A 24,599-nucleotide genomic window follows, 5' to 3' on the forward strand; every position below is an offset into this window, starting at 1 on the left:
GAGTGGATTCGGGTAGAAGCTATATATCCCGCGATCCACTCATTATTATTAGTCCCTGATGAAGAAATGTTCCGTTTCGAAACGCGTAGGACAAGGTTTACTAGTGTTCTAGCCTCATACTAGCACCCTACTGCGCGACTTTGACTGCTTGTGAGCGGCGCCGAAATCCCCGTGGTGACGTCACGATCCAGGAAGCGCTTCACACGGAGGAGAGTGCTGGCGCCCAGCTGATGCCAAAGACTGCCCTGCTGAAGCACTGCAGGAATCAGCATCTCCCAGCCTGCCTGTGCTTAGGGGAGCAAGGAACAGCAGAGGTTGTGCACCTATTTCAATAGAACCCTGCAATATCGAGGACAGCAGCATCACTCCTGCAAGGACACCTATTCTGGTCTCCGGAGGCGTTGGGTAAAATATCCCGAAACTGCTCGTTATTATTGTATTTGATGTACGCACATTACTCACCCATTTATTATATATGTCAATAATATTTTGTAATGCACTATGAGCGTTGTGCGCTGTGTCTTTTTTGTATCCATTTGCTAGCTCCAGGGGGTTTCTGAGCCCCCCCATTCCATCACAGCTGCAGACGCTCAATCCTAGGTTAAGTTATTTATTTATTTATTTCACATACCCTTCACTTATCACGTCACGATTTATTTTTGCGCACTATTACTTTTTTTGTTCACTATTGACTGCAGTGTAATAGTTATTATCACTAATGGAAACGCGAGTACATGTTTGTTACCGAGTGATTATGGTCATCGCATTTTAGTCAAAAGACCTCATATACTCAATATCACTTTACTGAGAATGAAGGAGCACTGTACAAGTGGGAAAAAGAGGCCAGAAATATAAAAGTAGGACATTTATTGGGAAAACAAGCACCCAAAGCAGAGAACTGTGACCCGCTCACCCTTGTCACTGACTCAATATGTCCAAATGTGGGGAACCACTCGCCCCACATCACAAAGGAGGAAGCAGCTTCAAATTACCTGACAGACATCTACAGTGGCGCTGTACTGGCTCGTGATGGCATTGTGGGGGTCAATCTGGGTTCAGTGGATGCAGGGGCGTACTTTATAGGAACAAATCCTCCCTAAGCCCACTGGTCAGAAAGCGCACCACACAGCAGTTGCTAGTACCAATTATAGACTATGGGGACATAGTATATGGCACAGCACCCCGAACTCACCTTAGAAAACTAGATACCCTCTACAATTCAATATGACACTTTGTCCTCCAATGCAACTACAACATACATCACTGTGAAATGCTCAAAGAACTAGATTGGTCATCACTTGAGTCTAGGCGCAAAGTTCATCTCTCCTGTCTTGCCTTCAATTACTTCTTGGGCAAGCTACCCCCATATCTGAACAAGCTCCTCACCCCTTCCACATGCAGCACGTATCACCTGAGATCTGACTCCAAGGGACTTTTCATGGTCCCAAGGTTGAACAAAGTATCCGGCCGCTCCGCCTTCTCTTACCGTGCACCTCATAACTGGAATAATCTACCGGAGACTCTCACAGCCGCTACCAGTCTAAGTTCTTTCAAAACTAAAGCTATCTCACATTTTAATGTGGTCTGTATCTATTACATACGCCTATAACTTATTTTATCTTTAACTGTATTGTATGTCTTTATTTATATAGCGCCATTAATGTACATTGCGCTTCACAGTAGTAATACATGTGGTAATCAAATAAATAACAGATAATATAAATAACAGATCATGGGAATAAGTGCTTTAGACATAAAAGTAACATTAAGGAAGAGGAGTCCCTGCCCCGAGGAGCTTACAGTCTAATTGGTAGGTAGGGAGAATGTACAGAGACAGTAGGAGGGAGTTCTGGTAAGTGCGTCTGCAGGGGGCCAAGCTTTATGTATCATGTGTTCAGAATATCCACAGTGCTATTCATATGCTTCTTTAAGCAAGTGTGTCTTAAGGTGGGCCTTAAAGGTGGATAGAGAGGGTGCTAATCGGGTACTGAGGGGAAGGGCATTCCAGAGGTGTGGGGCAGTCAGTGAAAAAGGTTTAAGGCGGGAGAGGGCTTTAGATACAAAGGGGTAGAAAGAAGATATCCTTGCGAAGAACGCAAGAGTCTGGATGGTGCATAACGAGAAATTAGAGCTGAGATGTAAGGAGGGGCAGAAGAGTGTAAAGCTTTAAAAGTGAAGAGAAGAATGGAGTGTGAGATGCGGGATTTGATCGGAAGCCAGGAGAGGGATTTCATGAGGGGAGATGCTGAGACGGATCTAGGTGCAATGTCTTTATATATAATGTATAACCCTGTTCTCCTATGTAACCATGTACTGTATTTGTAACATGTATCTGTCATTATAACTCTATGCTCAGGACATACTTGAAAACGCGAGGTAACTCTCAATCTATTACTTCCTTGTAAAACTTTTTATAAATAAATGAGATTCTAGTCCACTTCTGGTTTTTCAAGTCTCCGCTTCCCACGGAAATGCAGGATTGCGACCCACAATGCAGTGGGGCTAGAGCAGCGTTTTCCCACCTTTTTTTAGTTAGGCAACCCCAGAATTCGATTTTTAAATTCTGGGGAACCCCAACCCTCGTCTCCCCCCCTTCACATCGCCCCGTCTCTCCCCCCCCTCCACCCCATCGCCCCTCCTCTCTCCCCCTTGTGCGCACACACACACTCCCACTTACATACAATCTCTCCCATTTACAGACGCACTCTATTCCACTTACACGCACACTCCTACACACTCTCCCACTTACACACACACTCACACTCTCCCACTTAGAAACACTTTCACTCCCACTTACACACACAGACACACACACACTCCCACTTACACAAACACTCTCCCACTTACACACACTCTCCCACACACTTATCCTTGTAGTGTCTCAACAAGGGGCATTTGCAGGAGATGACTAAAATATTTCCACCCCCCTCCCCCTTTACAAGAGCGTACGCGCTCACCTGCCCAATCCTCTCCCTCTTGTCAGCCGGAGCCGACCGGAGCAGGCAGAAAGAGAAAGAATAGCCTCTGCTTAGCTCGGGAGCCACCGGTCACTGCAATATTGGGGGGCTCTCCCCCCCTGGCGGCCGCGGAACCCCTGAGGGGTTCTTGCTGAACCCCTGAGGGGTTCTTGCGGAACCCCTGAGGGCTTCTTGCGGAACACCGGTTGAAAACCAGTGGGCTAGAGTTAGAAAACAAGCACAGTATTGAAATCTCATGATGATATTGAGTTAGGTGGGCAACCCTAGAGGAGGTAATTACCGCTAAGGTAATGAAGAGGTTAACCCCTCCCGCTACCCACTCGGTAGGCATAAACACCCACATCGGGCAGCTCCAACCTTCATCCAACCCCTCTACCACCAATAAACATTAAAAATACAAACAGCAACGCTAGCCAACACATTGATTTTCAGTGTGGCTACCTATGCCCAATAGCAATGAATGGGCACATGTCCGGTATTACCTCTTGTTTTTTACCGGACGCAGTGGCAAAATAGTGGTCAGTCTGGATCAAAACCAAACACCTGGCAACCCTATCCACAATGTCCCCCGTGGTCCCTGAGATATGACTCCTTTTGTACAGGGGAAGAGGGAACGGGGAGGAAGAACATTTCCTCCCGGATAGAAAGTATTTTATTTGTCATGCTCGATATAGGGCAGGCAATAGCAAGCTGCAACATTGACGTCCCCTTTCTAATGGCGACAGGCTAAAAAAAACTACATACATCTCGCCTGGAATTCAGTGGGCTTCAGGTCAACTCTCTGGGATCTCCGCGGTTCACGAAGGCTTTTTCTTTACTAAAAAAAATATATCGTTTTTTTTTTGTGGGGTTATTGGTGCTTTAATATTACGTTTATTTAGATATCGAAAAAGTATCAGAAACAGATGTGTTGACACGTTTTCCACAGAAATAACATTAAAGGGTATTAAGAAGCTGCATTGTGTGTGGCTAAAATCAATCAATTTCCACCTTTTGATTGAGAAAAGCCACAGGGAAATCAAACCAGCTTGGATTTGTGCTGGTTTTATTTTAGTGGGGGGAGAATGCAAGTGTTGCCAAATGACTTCTTCAGTCTTTCATGCTTGGTGAGGACTACAACCCCCATGAGGCCACCTGCCAACGGAAATGATGTCCAGCACCAGTCATCGTTAACCCTATGAAAATGGAGACTACAACTCCCATCACCTTTCGCGCCAAGGGACAGGAAGTGACGCGGCGCTGTCTTCGCAAGGAAAAACTACATCTCCCATGACGCCTTGCGGGTAGGGAGCGGAAGTGACGTTTTTTTGCTCTCTGTAGCCCAAAGAGGGGGTTGGTTCTATCCGGGGCCTTGGCGCTTTCCCTTCCTTTTCGCGCCGGTGGCTGTGGTGTGGCGGGTCCCATGTGCGCAGCTCGTTTCTAAGCCGCGGACACGCACACGCAGGGGCACCCGACGCGCTTCTCTTCCTTCTGGGAACCAGCCCACGAGAAAGGCGCAAAACATGGACCCCAACATCCTGATCGAGGCCCTGCGAGGGACCATGGACCCGGCCCTGCGGGAGGCGGCCGAGCGGCAGCTCAACGAGGTGAGAGTCGGGGCCTGCCACCCGGGCCAGCGAGAAGGGAGCATCTGCAGCCCCTCACCCCTCTCCCTGGGCTGCAGCCCCTCACCCCTCTCCCTAGGCTTATCACATACGTTTTTTTGGGGGGGTTGCATAGTATTTATAAGTGGGGTTATAAAATGGCGCATCAGCTGCGATTAAGAAAATATCCCATGTCCACCATGCTGTATGGTGTTGGGCATATTCTCTCTTACCCCATGGTGCTGATTGAATGATCATGTTATGCATTGTGATGTCTGATCTGTGAGATCAGCATGGTTGACACTATATACAAACATGCATATCGTTTGCGTGTTGAATACACGTGTGTAACCTGTGTGGGATGAAACAGGCTGGCTAGACTTGCTCTAAAGTGGACAAATCCTGAAGATGACTTTGTAAAACTTTTTATTCAGATGCTTGGTGTGACTGGCACTGCATCTTTTCTGTTATCCCAATAAACTGGTGGGGTTTTACTTTGTGGGGCTGCCCATAGATTCTACACATCCCTTGAAATAACCACAGACATGTATGTACATCCCCCAAAATCATGGACCGTGGGGTAATGCAGGCAGTACTCGGTTATCCAACGGAATCTGTTCTGGAAGTAGCGTTGGATAGTGACACCATTGTAAAGTGAGTCCCATGTTAATCAGTGGCGGTGAGCGTCGGATAACACATTCCGGCGTCGAAAAACGTCCCAACGGGTTGCATTGTAACGTGTTGATATGCCATTCGTTGTAAAGTGAAACGTTGGATAGCGAGGACTACCTGTAGTGATATATTTTGGGAGTGGAATTAGTGACCCCCCCTCTTGGCATGAGTGATTTAGGACTGGAAGTGGCATGCTGCCTTTAACAGCGGTGTGAGTAGTGTGGCAGCATCTTCATTTTGGTAGCACTGGGTGGTATGTCATCTGCTCATGCTTTTGAGGCGGGCTTTAGGGTGGAGAGTTGGATAATGAGGCAGGGACGTGTCCCTCCTCCTCCCCCCTCCTCTTAGTCATTTCCTACTCATGATGCTGTCTGCTTGCATCCCTGACAGCATCAGTGGAATAAAGTGAGATGACTCAATTAATGAGATCAAGGTTTTTGCATCAAAAACAGCTGTGGGATCAAGAAAATGGCTTGTCATGGAGCTAAGATATTGCTGGTGTAGGTGGGAGAACATATTTTGTAAATCACACACTGCATGCCACTTTCCCTCCCTGTTCTTAAAGGCACCAATATTATTTTCAAGTTCTTTAGGGCACGGATGAATTGTGAACATGAGGTGTACGATGTCATGGCTATATAACAATATTTATTTTCATATAAACAGTCTCCATTGGTTGACATAACTTAAGAGAGAGAGCATGTGCACTGTACACAGGTACAATTCAAGAGAAGAATTCATGTCCCGAAGAGCTCACGCACAATCAGATGGTCACCTTCAAGTGACCTCTGTAATTCTTGATCCTGTTTCAGGTAGGAAAAAACGTAATTGACCAGCATGAACATTCTTTGTAGCTGTAGTCGGCACATTAAATTTCAGTTCCTCATATGTCCTGATCAGATGGAAAACCTATGGTCAGTCCAAAGGATCCCTCTTATTTTGCTTGGCACTTACAAAAAGTTCTCCTTCGGACAGGATGTCAAATCTTTCCATCTGCACTTTTAGAGTTGCCATCATTATTATATTTCATGGGTGAAGACTAAATGACTTTAATTTTCTTTATGGTAAAACAAAACAACCCAAAACACGTATTGAATCTTGGGTTAACTGCTTTTATCTACATAAAGATGGTCTGCATGCCTGCCTACTTTATTATCGTGTGGAAGCAGCCATCACTGGTATTAACTCACTTTTGGAAACGATTACTTAGGATGGCCTATTACATTGCTGTTCTTTGCCTCTTCATTTTACCACCTCCCTTTTTTATATTCTGCTTTCCTGCTCTCACATTTTACCCTTCACCTATTTCCAAGAAATGGTACCCCTACATTTTTATTAACTTCCTTGGTACCTACATTTTGAATATCTTCATAGAAAGATATAAAAACGATCATATCTTATCATCGCATCCCTAAGGCTGCGGTCCCAGTCAAAACTGTGACACGCGCGGCGGGGGGATGGGGCGGCACGTGCACAGCGCTAACCGCGATCTGCGGTCTGACAGGGAGAGAGGGAGCTTGCGACGGGACGGGGAGTGGTCGGGGATTTGCGGGGGCGTGGCCATCACGTCACGCGTCAGGTTCGCCCTCATTGGGTGAACCGCCGGTGGGGGCGTGGCCACGCCTCCGTCGCAAGTTTTAACAAATTGAGTTTAAAAAATCTTGCAGCACGGCGCGGCTGCACCTTCAGCGGGAAGGTGCGTACTGGGCCCTTCCCCATTGAGGGGCGGTGCTTACACGCACAGCGCACGCCGAGCCGTGCGCTGTGGCAGTGACTGGGACCGCAGCCTTATGCTGAGTCCATAGTGACTGCAGCCGTGCGGAGGCGCGCTGAGGGAAAGCGGGTGCTTTCCGTGGCCTTAGTTCGCACGCCGTCCGGGTGCGTGTCGAGGGGCGGGCCAGTGACGTCCATTGAGCTGGTTCGACCTCATTGGGCGAACCGCTCACATGACCGGCCCTGCACTCCCCTCAGCGCTGAAACTAAAATGTTCTTGTCGGCTACGCTTCCGCACGCCTGCGGAAGCGTGCACGAGCCCCTGGTAATGCCGCTCTCATTGCGACTGCAGGGGCTCACTGCCAAGCGGGAGCGCGGGTCAGCGCCTATGCGCTGACCATGCCCGCGGCCTAAGAATACACATTCTTGTCTTTCTAAACACTTGCCCATGGATCAGCATTATAATTTATTTTTAAGGAATATCTGCATTTACCTCTTACTCCGCAGCATAGCATGTTGGGAGTTGTAGTTCTGCTGCTGACATACTGTACAATGAAAAGGAATCGGAACACTGAGTTTGACATGTTTCTATGGTGAAGGCTGCTGTACCTGACATTTGGTAGCGCATATAGTATGCGAAGCCACTGGTATATACCCTTTACAGCTGTTTTACTTACTATTAAGATCTTATACCTTGCAATATACATTTTCCCCCTCTCCTATCTAAATTCATGGGATGTTTTCTCGGCAAAGCTTTCTCTGTTTACATGTCTTGTGACGAATGTAGCGACCTCTTGAATGGGGTTAATATTTTTTCCATTGCAGCCAATTGGCTTCCGAGAAGCCTACTGGTGTCGCAAAAGGTTTCTCACCAAAAATCTAATTTCTCAGCGCCTTGAACTGCTCCTGAGCATCAAATCTGAAGCACTTTAATTCCGATCTTGAAATGTTTAAGATGTAATTTGAACAGGTACCGTGTAGTGTTTTTGTTTTTAGTTTACATAACGGAAAGCTAATTTTTTTTATTTAGTTGCATAAAAAGATAACCCCCTCTCTCTAACCAAACTTTTTCTCTCTTTCTCTACACCTCATGGACCATAAAGTGGCCCTGAGTGTGCTTTTCCCCACCCCCCTTTACCGAACAAGGAAAACCTATTTGTATTAGGCCAGAAATATAACGTAACCCAATGTATGTAAAAATGAATATGCCTAATAAAAACTGTTTGAAAAAAAAAGGAAAGATAATTGCAACCTAAAATCACCCTCCCATTTAAGGTAGAAACCGCGTTCTGTGAGCAGGTTTACTGACCATACACTTCTTCAACACTGTGTGCTAGAAAATCTGTGTAATGCAGCAGACCTAGGCTTATAGGGGACCCTGTTGAAATGGACAAGAAGCAAAAAGTGACACACTGCTCATTTGCATGTCATTTGCCAGAATCCCTGGCTGCTGTGTGAGCATTGTATGCTACGAGATAATGGGGAAAGGTACGTTTTGGACCTGTCAAACGTAAATGTGCTCACAAGGGGTATGTTTATTCAAAAGAAAGTAAAATAACTTACCCGAGTCCTGTGAGCAGGTTTTGTGAAACTAATTTCAGATCTGACTTGTCCTTCATGTAGTTCTGTCACTAATGCTGGCTCGACCATTACTGTACAAGGACAACATGGCAAAGAAGTGCGGATTAACAATTTACCTGTGGATACAAGGTTACCCAATTAGTCTTATCGCAAAGATAAGAACATGCCAGTGTATTTTTTTGCTGTGCTATTATTTAATACTTTAATCTTTCCAATTGCTAAAATGGCACTGCCCTCCATTCATGTTGGTGGTAGAGAGAGCTGCCTCTTTAAATCGGGTTAAATCTAGTCTAGCACCTTTTTCATTGACTTTTGTACATTTCAGGAATCTTTTCTTGGTTTGAAGCACACACCAGTGCAGACAGACAGAGAACGTCTGCATGGATTGTGTTGCTCTTTGCCTTACATGGCAAATCCACTCTCTCTGGTCATGCCTGTTCTTTAGATCAGCAGTTACATTGGGCTTCCTGGTTGTCGCTCAGATGATTGTACAGAGCAGATAGCCGTTTTTTTTTTATTAATGTAGGCTTTTCCTTTTCTAAAATGTTTTATAAATCTGCATTCATAGCCCAGCCTTGTAAAGCAGCGGACCATGTGTATCATACACACACACAAATCGGCATTCATATGCCTAGCCTTATAAAACCTATCAAACCATATTACTTTGTTCCTGGGTTGTTGCAGAGAAGGAGCTGCGCTCCCCCCCACCCCCTCATTTTTTTTTAACCCTTTTTCAGCATCAGAATGGGCCAGTAACATTACTTTCAAACATTGAATGATGGAACTGACACCGAATTAGAACGCATTCACAGACGATGCTTTGGCTTATGTTGCAGGTCCGTCTGTACTGAGGAAGCATTTAAATGTGGCCTAACGCTGTCTGCTTGATATTCCATAATCTATCTACAAATCCGAACAGGTCAGGTTTTCAGGATACCCCTGCTTCAGCACAGGTGGCATAAGGGCCTCTGATTGAGCCACCTGTACTGAAGTTTTGATATCCTGAAAACCAGGGGGGGGGGGGGGGTGTGCTTTAACAGTTCCACGTGTTGGGTCATCCAGTACACGTCACCGAAGCTTGCGCTGCATATAAAAAGCAAGATGGCTACATTGTAGTTTTACTATGCACAGAACTTCTCCAGATTTGAGGAAGCGGAAGCACATACCGCAAATGAAACCTTCCTTGTTTGGCCCCCAAAACCCCAGTCTTTACAATGTGTTGAGAAAGAGATATTTCCATTTAAGGGTGGCTGGCCCCCTATGCAGGGTAAATTCACTAAAGATACTTTGATGCAGGAGTGCGCAACTCTAGTCCTCAAGGGCCACCATTAGGTCAGGTTTTAAGGATCTCTCTGCTTCAGCACAGGTGGCTCAGTTGTTGACACAGCCGCCTGTGCTGAAGCAGGGATATTTTTAACTTGACCTGTTGGTGACCCTTGAGGGCTGGAGTTGCCAACTCCTGCACTAACGGCAGTTACAGTAAATGGTACACAACTTTAACATGCAATTGGAATAAGTTGAAGCTTGTGATTTTAAAGGTGCAATCCCACTTAGCTCATCAGAAACCAGTTTTTTTTTTTGTTTTGTAAAGCATTGAGCATGATTAGCTTTCCTAAACCACTCCCAGGCTTGTGCATGGCAATCATTTTGCTGCTTTCATTCTTTGGAAATTATCGTTTTAATTCCTTAGGAGCGTGGCGTTTTTTTTTTTTAAAGAAATTAAAACCGTTTATTTTAGGTGTCAGATTTTGAAATAAAGGCATCAGTCACCCAGATGTCACCCCTTAAACCATGTCGCTGCCCGTTGGTACATTTTGATCCTAAGAGGGACTGTCCCTTTAACCCCTTCACTGCAACATGTTGCGGGTCTCTCCTGGCTGCAATGGGTTTAGTACAATAGACATTCAGGCTGCGGTCCTTTTAGGCCCATTACGTAACGCTGAAGGAATGAGACTATAGCTTCATTTAACATTTCAAGCATGTTTGTTAACCCTTTCTTTGTATGAGCCTGAACTGTGCTGCTAACAGAGCATGGCCTCTGGCAGCAGTGGGGTTAATTAGTTTTTTTTCCCCCTGTTCATCAGTACTTTATGGGTTCTCCAGTAACAAGAGGTGAAGCAAGAGCCCTTCAACAGGAGTTGGTGGCATGTTTGTAAGTGGCTGTCGCTGCAGAGTTATACACACAACCATAGTTAGCTGTGGGGTAAATTGCTAGTGAGAACATAACAGTCCACACACCAACCAATCTAAGGCTTGTAATATAGTGGGTGCGGGTGTGCGCACGGCGTTGCTCCTGTACGTAGCGCGGGCGTTTCATGTGTGAGCGGTAAAGCACGGCTAGGGGGCGTCACAACGCTAGACCGCACTGTGATTGGTTCATAGTGTCGTGCGTTGACTGCATGAAAATACAACTCTCTTGTACTTTCCCTGGTCTGCGCGCCACTGGTCGCGCGCGTCCTTATTATAGAAACATCTGGCTAACACAGCCAATTATAATTGACGCGCGCGCTATATTGCACGCCTAATACTGGGGGAGCTATGCAAAGTGCCTCATGGGGGGAATGACATACCTGCTGTAAAGTTCTAGGGAGCACTTTATTAGTATTGGGGAAAGTTTGCTCCATCGGCTGAATTAATGGGATGAATGTGAACTATACACCTTTCAGCAGACACATTACAACGGTTACGCCTGGGCCTTGCACAAACTTCAATCTAAGCCATTACAATTTTCATAAGCAATGCTGTTGGGCCAAACCCCGATTATCCTAATTACACCCATTACATTTCTCTCCGGGGTTTAATATTTCCTTTGTAGCACAATTAGACTTCAGCTGCAGCATGTTCTTTTTCAGGTGTGCAATACTGTCATTTATTGGACTTTAATCCTATCTTGCATTTTTAAGTGGCGTAGTGAATCCCTTCAACTCTTTATTATGCCTGGTTGTTGTAATAAAGATACCCGAGTTGACAGTAATAAGCAGCATGTCTCACTGTGGTTACTGGAGTTTCTCTAAAGTGTAGCAGACTCCAAACACGTTTTCTCTCCTTCATTGTCCGCTCCCTGTTGACAGAGATTACCTTTTGATTCAGAAGTGTAAGGGAAGATATATTTTGCACAAATGGATATTCATACTTGCAGTACCTTGGTGCAAGACCCCAGGGAAATAAAACCCGGCACTTTAATTACATTTTCGAGCCAATGTGTCTGCAGATAATTTACTTTAAGCTTTGTGCGAGTTCTGCATGGGTATGTTGTTAATGTCTTTTTAACCACTGGTTCTTACCACCTGTTTTTTAAACCATTGTCAAAGGGAAGTATATATGAAAATGCGCATGCGCGCACACAGACACCATTGAAATGTATTTGATTGGTTCAATGTATGTCATTTGTTCCAATAATTAGATTGTAAGCTTTTTGTTCATTTTGTGTCTGCCCCCAGAGCTGCTCTGTACAGCTTTTCTGTTTTGGTCCCTGTTCTATAAAACACTATACATAACAGCTCTCTGCCACCCAAAAGAAATTCCTCAGCTGCTAATGCTTCACAGCCAACTATAGTCTGAAGGCGGATGCCTTCGATCCCAGATGCCTGGGCTGCCAGACTGCTATGGGGTCACAGTGACAGCGGAGTACTCTCTTTCCCCCTCCCGTCCCAAAGTGCACAACATTACAATATCCGAGTAAGCAGAGCTGCTGTTCCTCTCGCTAATAATATCACATGCTTATCCTGTGTGTATGCTTAAGTCTTGTTCAGTTTGCACGAGACTGTGTGACGGCAAAGGGTTTAAAGGTGGGTTGTGAAAGTTCAGAAATCTTCACAGCTCTGTAGAGTTGTCAGGAAGTCGGACTCGCAGGTCCTTGCTCCATATGCGGTGGAACGTCTTGTCAGTGCTGGAGAGGCGTTCATTCAAATGACTGGGGCTAATCTCATGCACAAGGCAATGCCTTCACAGCGTAATGCATAGGAGTCAGAGACTTTCTTCCTAAATGAATTAGTGCTGCAGCTCAAATGCAGTGTGATGCGTTCCTGGTGTCTGCCAGCGAAATCACTTAATGGTATTGTTGCACTGAGCGGTTGACGTAAGTGTTATGGCCTGGAGTACAGGAGCACGATTTACGTGTCATCGCTGTCCTACGTACTCGGCACCTTAGCACTGATGTTGAGTAAGGGTTATTCCATCTTTGTACAATCCATGGCATATCTGTACAGGCGAGTGTAGGATGTTCTCTACGGGCAGCGTGAGCTTCTGTCCTTGGAGGTGTCCAGATAAAGCACTACTTGAATCTGCTTCCCTCAGAGCGGCGTGTACAGCTCCCCTTGTTGCTGATTGAGCCTAGCTCAGTAAATGAGCATCTGGTTCTCCCTGGGCCGAGCAAGCAAACCATTAATCATTTGGCCAAACTGCCTGACCTCGCACTTGGCATCTCTGCGGACATACCCAGAGCTGCATTACATTTATTTACCTGTCTCATATAGTTAGGATCCCGTGGAAACTTTGCCTATGTCAGTCTTCATGATTAACCCATTGACCGCTTGGAGGCACTTTTTATTTGAAATTATATAACTCGCAATGCTCGGAGTAGCTTCACAGATAGAAACTAGGGTGGTGGGTAATAAAGGGGCTATACACATGGATTTAGTTCAGTTCATTTAATGTGACTGGATTTAAAATTCTAGTATTAGTGGGGCTCGGGAAACTTTTGCAGTTGATGGACCTCAATCGCTTCTTTCAAATAACCATATCTAATGTAGAAGGCCTCACTAAAGCTAGTCTCTGAGGCTGTTGAATCATGTTACACGGGTGTAATGAAGACCATAACTTCCAACGATTTAAGGAAGGGATTTTATTTACATGTAACTTTTACTTTGCCCTTATCCTCACTGATGGCATTGTGCAATCCCCTTTACTAAACTACAATAGTATGAAGCAATAAGTGAGCTTCCAGACCAGTTATTTACATACGTTCAAGTATAATTGTTTTTCTATAGTGTCGTAATTTACAAACCTACACAATGTAAATAAAGTACTGTCACAGGCGAGCAGGTTATTTACACCTTTTTTACCAGGATTATTCATTGAGCAAAACAAGGTAATGAAATACATTGTCATTTACTTGGCATTAATTCGCTTATACACAATGGAACACAAAATACAGACAAAAAGACACACTTACTTTGGGACTGGGGTCGAAAACTAGACTTTTCTAGGTGCAGGGAACTCTATGGGAGAGGGTTACCCTGCCGGGAAATAGCCCGGAATCTCCTGGAACCCGAATCGGCATAAAATTCCATACGCCACCGCTACGTTCTTTTCTGAGAACTTGGTCCCTCCTGACCGAGTTAGTCCAAATCTCCTAGAACTGAAATTGGCATAAAATCCCAGGTGCGACCGCTACGTTCGATTCTGAGAACCTTGGTGCAAAATGCTGGACTTGCTCTCTGGCGGGCAGGCTTTTCAGACTCAGAATCGAAACCGGTTGCTCTGCTTTTCGCACAGAAGCAACTTTGAAAAGACCGCCCGCGCTCTTACTACCGGAGAGAGAGAATCTGATTGGCTCATTGATTTCTTATAGTATTTTCAGTTTCATTCACAAAACTGAGCAGCCAATCAATGCGTGGGAACTTTCCCCAGCAGCCAGTCGGAGTCAAGCCGATCAGCGGCAAATCTGAAATGGCCAAGAGACATCTCCGGACCTGGTACTCTGCCTTTCTCCGCTGACCAAATGTTGTTCACACCTCTGGGGGCTTTTGACCTCCGATGTCCAGCAGACTTACCGGCGCCTATGGGTTAGTTCGGGCAGCCTGTTTGGACATGGGTTCCGAATGTAAAAAGCACATTACATTAAAGTATATTTTAATACACTTCTGAGTCTCTGGGTACAGGGGACAAAAAAGGAAAAATATTGGTAGTTTTATTTCCATCTCCCTTATTCCCCACACACTTTCACTTGCTCAGTTTAGACTTTTGAGTCCCCCCTCAAATTTATATACAATTGGGGCACCCACAAACATTATACTGGTTGTGGGTCACGTTGGTACTAGCTGGGGGTACCCCCCTTAACCTAGAGATTCCCTCAGCTATAGGAATACAAGTTTTATCCCTGTCTCATTCACCTTTCTGGGCTGTGCTGAAGCAGGGTACTCTAGTGGTGAGTCGCGCTTGCAAGGGGCGGTATTGCCGGGACAATGTGCCTACATGTATCTGAAAATCAGGCATGATTCCCGGGTACATTTATGGGGGAGCAGACAACTTCGCCCCAACCTCATAGGCACATTCTGTTAACGGATCCTCCGCAAACTCCCCACCACCCCCTTGAAACTCATACACTAGCAATCCCCGCTTGATTGCATGCCCGGAAAGGGAAAAACAAAAAATGCTTTTAATACATACAGTATAACACAGTGATACAATGTTACTGGGTCCAAGAGCTGACTCTCTGGGACCCTTATACACAGAACAGGTGTAACGAAAAACGGGGTTGACCTTTATTAGAGAGCCTGGTTACCCCCTCCCGTCACCAGTAATGGGGACAAGCGCTGCAGGTAAATGACGACGTAAGGTAAAGGAAGGCTGGGCCCGCCAGAGCTTACAATCTGAAGTATAAGATGTTCTAGTGCTGAGCGCTCTGCACTGTTGGGAGTATGGCATTCTGCAACAGGCCTGGTTTGGCACGTGTGGCTTATTTTAAACGCTCTCCATACGTATGAAGTTATTTTGAGAACGCCACAGATTGAGAAGTGTTAACTAGCTGAAAGGCGCAGTAATTAGTTCAGTAGAGCAGCCGCCTCTGTCGTTGCCTCAGACATGATCTCTCCTGGGTTCGGCTGGCACTGTGAAAGCAAAGCCAGTTGACCTGTTGTGCCCAGAGTAGCCGCGCCTAACGGGATAAAGCTTGATGAAGAATTTTCGTAGTGGTTCGTGTTTTTTTTTTTTTTTTTTTTTTTAGCGGTCTTTATATCTTTTTATTTATATATATATATATATATATATATATATATATATATATATATATATATATATATATATGTGTGTGTATATATGTATATGTATATGAGACAAAACAGAGAGCGCGCGCCCCATAGTGTAACACTGTAACATTTAATGTGGGGAAGGGTGGATGGGGGGATTAAAAACACTCACAATAGACAAGTAAAATATATGCAGTATGTGATATATAATCACCACCAAGGCGTGTCCAAACCGCAGCAGAGAGTCCATAGCAGGCTGGAGTTGATCTCACGAACAGCGCAATCCCTCCGGTTCACTCGGTTCACTTGAAATCATCCAGGTAGTTCTGGCATCAGAGTATGGCCTTCAAATCACTACATGTGCTCCCCGGCCGTAAAGGATGCACACAGTGTGATGATGTAATGTCGTAAAGTACGTCCCTGACGCGTTTCGTCGCAACAAATGCAACTTTATCATATATATATGATATAGATATATATAGATATATATAGACATATGGAGACCAGGGGATCCTGATAGCCAAAAAGAGACAGCACACTGCAGGTATGGTATCAAAAAAGTGTATTCAGTAACACAAGGCCGCCAACGTTTCGGTCCTCCCAACGGGACCTTCCTCAGGGCAGTGCAACTACAGACTAACACAAGCACCCATATATACCCCTTAACACATACTAAAAAACACCTGAAAACAATCATGAACTCCAAATTGTAATCCCAGATACAACCCACATTTCTAAACAGCCAATCCAACATACTGATACTGGTACGCACCAATGAGAGAACCTGATCTATGCATATGTGTACCTAGTCACATGGTCAAACCTTGATAACAACATAATGACATGATCAATGACATGATAAATTCCAGTTCACAACCACTAAAAAATAAAAAGCATTGTGTATTAATACCAGTTATTTTGAAATGCTGCTTCCATTTTTACATTTTTTGACGTGCTTCATAATTGATTGAAATGAGGACTTTGCCACTAACCTTCATTGATCAATTGCCAATGAGTAAAATGTCATTGTTTATACCAGTGAATGACCAACTTCTGGGATGAACACTTTATCCACAAGTCAGCGTTTCGTATATGAATTTGAAAAAGATGGGTAAACCCTTAAGGGCAAAGTATTTCGCTATAATGCAGAATGGTTACGATAAGTAGCTTTTCTATGAATTCCTCTTGTTGAGGATGGGATGAGGTGTATGGTGCCCGCATGGGGGAGCAGTCCCAGGACTGACACCTAGGTTGCTCCACAGGTCACCCACCACTGTGGCTTCTCGTTGGTCGGTTTCTTATGGTTTCAGTAGCTCAGCGTTTTTGCTGACTGTCATTTTACAGGCTGCTGGTCTAAGAACTTCATCTAAATATAGCAAAGTGGCAGCGGATTGCAGACACAATCACTATCGTGTGCTTCCATCCAAAGGAATTAATCACTACTCCCACCGCATATACATCTTTACAGTATGCCATGTATAATTAGTGAGAGACAAATGGCACCTGCCTCATTTTGCATATTACAGCTGACACAAACTGTTCTATATTCTCAAACAAGCCAAGTTCAAGTATCCCGTGTTGCTGGATTTGTAAGTCGGTCCCGCTGGGTTTTGCCCGCTGGAGTTTAGAGCTTGTGATCTTAATTTGCTTAAGCACTTAAAAAGGAAAGGCTCTGTTTGTGTTCTGCGCCTGTTGGCATGCCTTAGGGCAGCGGTGCGCAAACTGGAGGGCACAAGATTTTTTTTGGGGGGGGGAGCACGGCCGCTTGCAGAGGTCTTGCACTCGTCCGCAAGGCCTTTAAATTAAAGGCTGGGAGACCGCGTGAGGCCTCTGCAACCTCTACTTATCGAGCTTTAGGAGGCGTGACCATGGCAAAGCGGCGTCATGTGACATTAAAGGACGCCGCGGTTCACGTAACACACCCCGTTGCGTGAGGTTAGGGCCGTGCATCAACGGAGGAGAGCAGGCGGGGAGGGCGCTGCAAAACACATTTGCGTACCCCTGCCTTAGAGACCACTTATAGACATATTAAATAGCCAACACATTTCCATTCATTTGTGTTCACATCCCACCTTGGAATCATGAATGATTTTAATCGGCAGCTGATGAGTTGTTAGACCGATGGAATAAGTGTTATTTAGCGTGTCTGTAAGGATCATATAGATACGAAGCGTGTGTGTGTGTGTGTGTGTGTGTGTGTGTACATTGACTGTTGTGAGTTGTTAATGTATTTGTTTAACTTTGTTTTCTTTAATAACTTAATGTCATCTTCCAATATACAGTCTGCCTCGCTTTCTTGGGAGCAGTAAATGAACCTTTAGATCTTTGCTCAGGTTCAAATCTCATGCGTTGCATAGGCCAATAGGAAGCCGCAGCATCATCCATTGTGGCTTCCTATTGGACGGCCATTTAAATCCCAGAGGTAGGCAGTGATGCACTGGTACCTTCATCGGTAAGTATCTCCGGGGGAAGGAGGGAGGCCTGGAACTGGAAATAATGCACTGTATTGAAGGGGTTACAGTTGGTGAGATTTCATATGATCTATTTGTAGGTTTTAATCCCAATCGTGTGGTGTTTTCTTCTTTTTGTTTCCTAGTCCCATAAATCTGTGACCTTCGTGTCAACTCTGCTTCAGATCACCATGTCTGAGCAACTGGATTTACCAGTAAGGCAAGCAGGCAAGTATGTCTTAGAAACGCATTGTGTATCTAATGTTATGGTATGCACTGGGTAAGTCTGCCAAGGAACATCCGTTAGTAACAAGGAAGTAAACATGTGCCCGAAGGATCATGGCAATAAGGTGCTAAATCTCCATTGGGAAGTCAGTTTACCGATAGATTCCCGTGTGTGTCCGTCCAAGTCTTGTAGGGAAATACAAAATACTTTGTGACAATATACAAACCCTTCTTTCTCTAATAATGTGGTCTAGCTTAGGTTTTTTAAATTGGGGGGGCTATATAAAGCTTCTAAAAATCTATCTGGAAATCCCCATAACAGATTTAGGAATATAGCAACCCGAGGAAGCTTCATGCATTAAACATCATTACAAAGGGCATAAAGAGTGGGGGGGAAATGCAGTAAGTATTCTCTAATAAACTGATTCGTAAACAAATAAAATTAAACACAGGATTTTGCATGCAATGCCGATTTAAAGCGTGCATTTTCATCTTGCAACTTGGCCGCTTCCTTTCTGAAAAACTGATGAGGCTAACAGATTTGGGTAACACCCGTTGTGCGCCCATCCTTGAGGGCTAGTAATATCCGAAGATGGAATTGACATAGACAGTAAAGACTGTTTGTTATCCCAATGCAATCTATTATATTTCTCAAATATGAATTTGAGAGCTTTTTGTGTGCGTAGAAGACCTATAACTTGCAGCTGTTTTGAATTGGAGGCTAGAAAGCAGAAGTCTGTATTTTTGTTGCAGTCGGATCTGCAGCCTTTTTGCAAAGCGATACAGGCCTCTGCAACTGCTTAATGGGGTTTACATGTGGATCTTCACATTAATCTTTTGTTATTATCATTGTGGGATTCATGCAGAGGTTACAAAAGGCCCCATTTGTATCCTGCTGCATCAGCGTTTTGATCTGAAGATTGCCAGGCAGCAGGGGACAGGCAACTGTGTGGGCTTTTCAATGTTTATCGCAAGGATCGCTGGGCTTGAAGCTTTTGTGCAAAGGGACTTACTCCTGACACAAAATCCATTTATACACCGTCACACATGAAGGGTTTTTAACTCCTCTTTGTTTGAACAAATGTTTTATACATATAGTATGCAAGAGCGATTGGAGGTTAACCCATGGGAAGGGGGGGGTGGGCAACAGCAGACCTCAAGGGCCAACAAACTTCAGCACAGGTGGCTGTCAATGACTGAAGCAGGGATAGCCTTAAAACCTGACCTGTTGGTGGCTCTTGAGAACTGGAGTTGCCCACCCATGTTAAATTCACTGCAATGAACATAATTACATACATAATAGCATAGTAGATGAGGTTGAAATGACATACAGGCATACCCCGCTTTAAGGACACTCACTTTAAGTACACTCGCGAGTAAGTACATAGCGCCCAATAGTCAAACGGCAGCTCACGCATGCGCCTGTCCGCACGTCCTGAACAGCAAAGTTGAACTCCCTACCTGCACCGAAGCTGTGCACAAGCGTAAAGACTATAGAGCCTGTTACAAATGCCTTATTTACATCAGTTATGTACGTATAGGATGATTGCAGTACAGTACATGCATCGATAAGTGGAAAAAAGGCAGTGCTTCACTTTAAGTACATTTTCGCTTTACATACATGCTCCAGTCCCATTGCGTACGTTAATGCGGGGTATGCCTGTATTTTCATATCAGGTTGAACCTATGCTAAATGTAGGCGACGGATACTTTATCCTATATTTGATGGTTTATCTATTAATTGAAGTAGTTTTAATTCATGTTTTCCTACAGAATGTATTCTAAAAAAAATGTTCGCAGGGGCTGGGGTTGTGCTCACTAAAAGAAAACGCTGTAGGGATCACATTTGACTAGATGACACTTTGCCAGCTGATTTCTTTATTTCTTGGCGTCCTCTTCCTGTGTTGTAGGTGTTATTTATTTGAAGAATATGATAACTCAGTACTGGCCTGACCGTGAGGCAACCCCAGGAGAGTTGCCCCCTCACACCATCCCTGAGGAAGACCGGCATTTTATCCGAGAAAACATCGTAGAAGCCATTATCCAGTCGCCAGATCTCATCAGGTACGCGGCTCGGATACTGCAGGAGAAATCTGGGTGGGAGAAGCATTCTGGGGCCTCTAGGAAAGGAGCAGGTGCTGGGACATCTACACCAGCGTCGTAACGGAGCCCTCAACCTGCCGTATACTTGGGCTGTAAGGGGTCTTGTGGAGTAGCGCTGGTTGGTTAAATACTTCGTGCCTGTACTAAAGTTCATATGCAATTGAGGTTTAAACGAGCAGATGCGCGCCACCCGCTCTCCCCCACCCAAAAAAATCCTGTGGAGTTGGCAGTCTCTGGAGATGAATAGTGTGGATTTCCGCTACAGGGGGACCCCCTACTCCCCGAGATACTTGCACCCGTAGGTGATGACAGTAGCAGCTCCGCAGGGTTTTTATGTCCTGGGCACGCGGGCCAATAGGAAGCCGCAAGGGATGACTTGACGGCTTCCTATTGGACCACGTGACGCGGGCGCTTTAAATCCGCCGTTTTGATAACCCCAACGTAGAAGGAGCTGCAAGCAGCTGCAGCTTGCATAGGCAAGTATGTCAGGAAGCAGGGGCCCCCAGAGCTGGAATTAACACATTTACACTCCAGAGATCCTCGGCTGCTTCAATCCTGTAACAAAACAAAAAATGAACCGCAGGATTGCTGCTTTAAAAAATAGCCAATGTGATGCCTGCTTTCTTGTTGCTGCCCTGCACAATTGTTTTTCTTATGTTCTTTATTTGCACCATTTGCTGGAACTCTCACTTTGTTTGTGTTTCTTTTAATATTTCCAGAGTCCAACTCACGACCTGTATCCATCACATTATTAAGCATGATTATCCCAACCGTTGGACTGCAGTAGTGGAGAAGATTGGGTTTTATCTCCAGTCAGACAACAGTGCCTGCTGGCTTGGGATCCTCCTCTGTCTTTATCAGCTGGTGAAGAACTATGAGTAAGCGCACGTGCATGCAAAGGCAATTGCAGCCATATCGCCTGGGCTCCTTAATGTTGCCCGCATTGTCTTTTCTAAACGGCATGGAGGTTTTGCATTTTGAAGTAGCCCGTACGTGCAGACCCATAACACATATTTTGGTGCCAGGCCCTGCTGCCTTGTAACCCTCAGTAATAACTAGCAGGAAGGGGTTTCCTTGGACTATGTTGTGGGCATTGGGAGCAGGCAGTTGCGATCTGCAGCTGGAATTATTCCATCAATGTTGTTTTTTATCATTTGTTCTTTGTTTAAAGGAAGCATTAGACATGCGGTGGCCAACGCCAGACCTCAAGGGCAACCAAGAGGTCGGTTTTCAAGGATTTCCCTGCTTCAGCACAGGTGGCTGTCGGAATCACTGAGCCACGTGTGCTGAAGCAGGGATATCCTGAACCTGGCCTGTTGGCTCTTTAGGACTGGAGTTAGACCATTAAGAGCACTCGTTTTTGAAATTATACTACATGTTCATGATTTTCCAGGAGTGTCTCCGTTTCACTGTGTGCTTTTAGTCCCGTTGGGCTTGCTCAGTGCCGTCCTCTTTATTCCTCTTGTACCGTGACAGGTACAAGAAGCCAGAGGAGAGAACTCCGCTGATAGCAGCAATGCAGCACTTCCTGCCCATGCTGAAGGATCGTTTCATCCAGCTGCTCCCTGACCCCTCTGAGCAGTCTGTCCTCATCCAGAAACAGATCTTCAAGATCTTCTATGCGCTTGTGCAGGTCAGATTTCTCTGCCTCCGGAGACTGTTTTGTTTTCTTGAGGCGGATCTAAGGGGAATAAAGTTGGGTGTGTGTGTATAGTGGATCCACTTGGGTATCTCCTGGGTCCTGCACCGAGTGCTGTACCACTAAAATATACACAGGGCTAAAGGGACGGCACAGCGAGTAAAGACACCAAAAACAGATTGTAAGCTTTATGGGGCAGGGACTCGTTCCTCTAAAAATGTTATGTACAGCGCTGCGAACCCATCAGCGCTGCACAAGATAAAAGATTGTTACAGGCCCTCTGGCTCTCAACGATTAATATATTGATTTTTACCATTTGGAATATACAGCACTCTGACTTTATTTTTATTTCCCCCTTGGTGTATAGGGTAATCCTGACTTATTTCCATCTTAATATAAATCTATCTACATGACATTTGATGTTTTATTAATTGCATTTTTACTGAACGCAAAGCTTAGCCTAACGCATACGTGCAATTCTTTTCCAACTGATACTTAGCTCTTTCAGATGTTTGCTAATACACGTAAAAAGTGAGTTTTGTAAGGGGAATATTATACATCCATTCAACAGCGTTGCAAGTGCAGTGAACCAAAGACCTGGCATAGTAACTGTTTTTGGTCGTTGTATTTCTCCGTGGCATACAGAGACCAGATTGGGAGTTTAGCTGCTGAGTTTCTTGCTGTGCTCTGCGAGGTTGCAGTTGCTGTACAAGGCACATGTGCTTTTCTCTTCCCAGTATACTCTGCCGCTCGAGTTGATTAATCAGCAGAACTTGACCGACTGGATTGAGATTCTGAAGACGGTGGTGGACCGGGAGGTACCAGCTGTAAGTACCACATCTAAAAGAGCTGCTATCCTGACGCGGTGACAACCCTTCTTGCTCAGAAGGCTGCACTGCATTGCAACATTTCAGATGCCTTAAAGCAGAGGTCTCAAACTCAGTCCTCGAGGGCCACCAACAGGCCAGGTTTTATGGATATCCCTGCTTCAGGGGTCCGGTGGATCAAGTGAAGGCTCATTGAGCCACTGGTGCTGAAGCAGGGATATCCATAAAACCTGGCCTGTTGGTGGCCCTTTAGGACTGTATTTGAGACCACTGCATTAAAATGAAGTCTGCCACACGTAGGAAGAGATCGTTTCACTTTCAAACTGAGCTAGCCTAATTGGGGTAAAAACTGTCAGTGAAAGAAACAGAGGAAACAATTGTCTACATGTGGGGGAAACCCCCCGGGCTCCAGTATCATTCAGTTTGTTTTTGTTTGGCCAGGAAACTCTTCAGGTTGATGAAGATGACCGACCAGAGCTGCCCTGGTGGAAATGCAAGAAGTGGGCTCTGCACATATTAGCGAGACTGTTTGAGAGGTGAGAGCTTGCTCGTTCCTCTTCTGCCAATAGTGATTCTACGCTTTTAATGCAGGAGTGCAAAGGCCTTTTTTATAGGTGCAATCTCCCCAGAGAGGCAAAGCCAATTGCATTAAATATGCTATTAGAAGTAAAAAGAGCGAGATCAGGGGGGGGGGGGGGCATTAGGTTTGTTTAAATAAAACCCTAAAAGAAATGGGGGAGAAAGTAATGTCACACCTTAAGCACAATTTACATTTTCATCTTCCTGCTCTAGAATGCATGTAACATGACTGTTAATGTTTGAGGCAAGCCAAGCAGCTTTTAAAAAAAAAAAAAAAAAAAATATATATATATTTATTGCAGACCTGCCTAAGACATGCAGATGAGCATACAGTTGTATTTGCATATTTGCTTTTCTGTGGAGGGTTTTTGTCACTTTTTTTACTCACCATAACTTACCTCAGTATTATGGTTTAGCCTATCCCATACCCTCTTTGCATACCCAGTTAAAATCAACCCCACACTAATGAGACCCATTAAGGTCGAAACAGCTGTCTGTGGGTGGTTTTCTGGGTATGCACCTTAACCCTGGCTGTGCTCAAAGCTGTGACCATGCAGCAAGCTTAAGCCTATAGGGAACCATGTTAAAAATGGTTTTTGAGGCAAAAAGTGACACACTGTGCTCATTTGCATGTCATTTCCCAGAATCCCTTGCTGCAGTGGAAGTGCTGTATGCTGGGTGATAATGGGGAAAGGCGGGGTTGCAGACCTGCCTAAGACATGCAGATGAGCATACAGTTATATTTGTGTGTGTGTGTATATATATATATATTTTTTTTTATTTTTTATTTTATTTATTTTTTTTAATATGCAGCATTTGATTACCTTTATTGAAAACTAATTGCCTAAGCTGCTGATCGATTCGTTCTCCCGTGATCGATCAGCAAAATCCTGCTTCCCAGGGTTCACGAAATGGCTTTCAGTTTCAATCAATCCTTCAGTCAGTGTAACTCGGCAGCTACAACGTATTCTTATATTACTAAGGTAACATGATCTATTAGTTTGCAGCTCAAACTGCTGGGAACATTGACAATAAATTTTCACTAACAGGAAAGTGTTGCAAAGCTCTTGCACTGCTGGGGAGGTGTGCCAACACCTACTATAGAAATCAAAGGATGCTCAGTATATTGAAACTCATTAAAAATGGCATTGACTGTTGAATTAAAAGAATGAAAAAAGTAGTAAGTGTTGTCTAATACTAGAACTGATGTACAGAACATGTAGGCTATTGCTTGGATTGCTCCTTTAAAACATTTTGTTTTTGTTAGGCCCTGGAAGAAAT

The 24,599-nt window shown here is 44.8% G+C and overlaps 1 protein-coding gene across 1 annotated transcript in view; it reads left to right on the forward strand.

Moving 5' to 3' along the window:
* Positions 1-4,287: 4,287 nt before the first annotated feature.
* IPO7 (importin 7) overlaps positions 4,288-24,599 on the forward strand; it is a 41,484-nt gene continuing 21,172 nt past the window's right edge. Inside the window, exons 1-7 of the mRNA XM_075567069.1 lie at positions 4,288-4,564; positions 18,092-18,173; positions 20,081-20,234; positions 20,993-21,151; positions 21,750-21,906; positions 22,650-22,739; positions 23,181-23,275. Of these exons, the coding sequence (XP_075423184.1) occupies positions 4,481-4,564; positions 18,092-18,173; positions 20,081-20,234; positions 20,993-21,151; positions 21,750-21,906; positions 22,650-22,739; positions 23,181-23,275 (821 nt within the window). The 5' untranslated portion in view covers positions 4,288-4,480. The remainder of the gene's footprint in view (positions 4,565-18,091; positions 18,174-20,080; positions 20,235-20,992; positions 21,152-21,749; positions 21,907-22,649; positions 22,740-23,180; positions 23,276-24,599) is intronic.

Source organism: Ascaphus truei, chromosome 12 (genome assembly GCF_040206685.1).
Source record: "Ascaphus truei isolate aAscTru1 chromosome 12, aAscTru1.hap1, whole genome shotgun sequence".
NCBI lineage: Eukaryota > Metazoa > Chordata > Amphibia > Anura > Ascaphidae > Ascaphus > Ascaphus truei.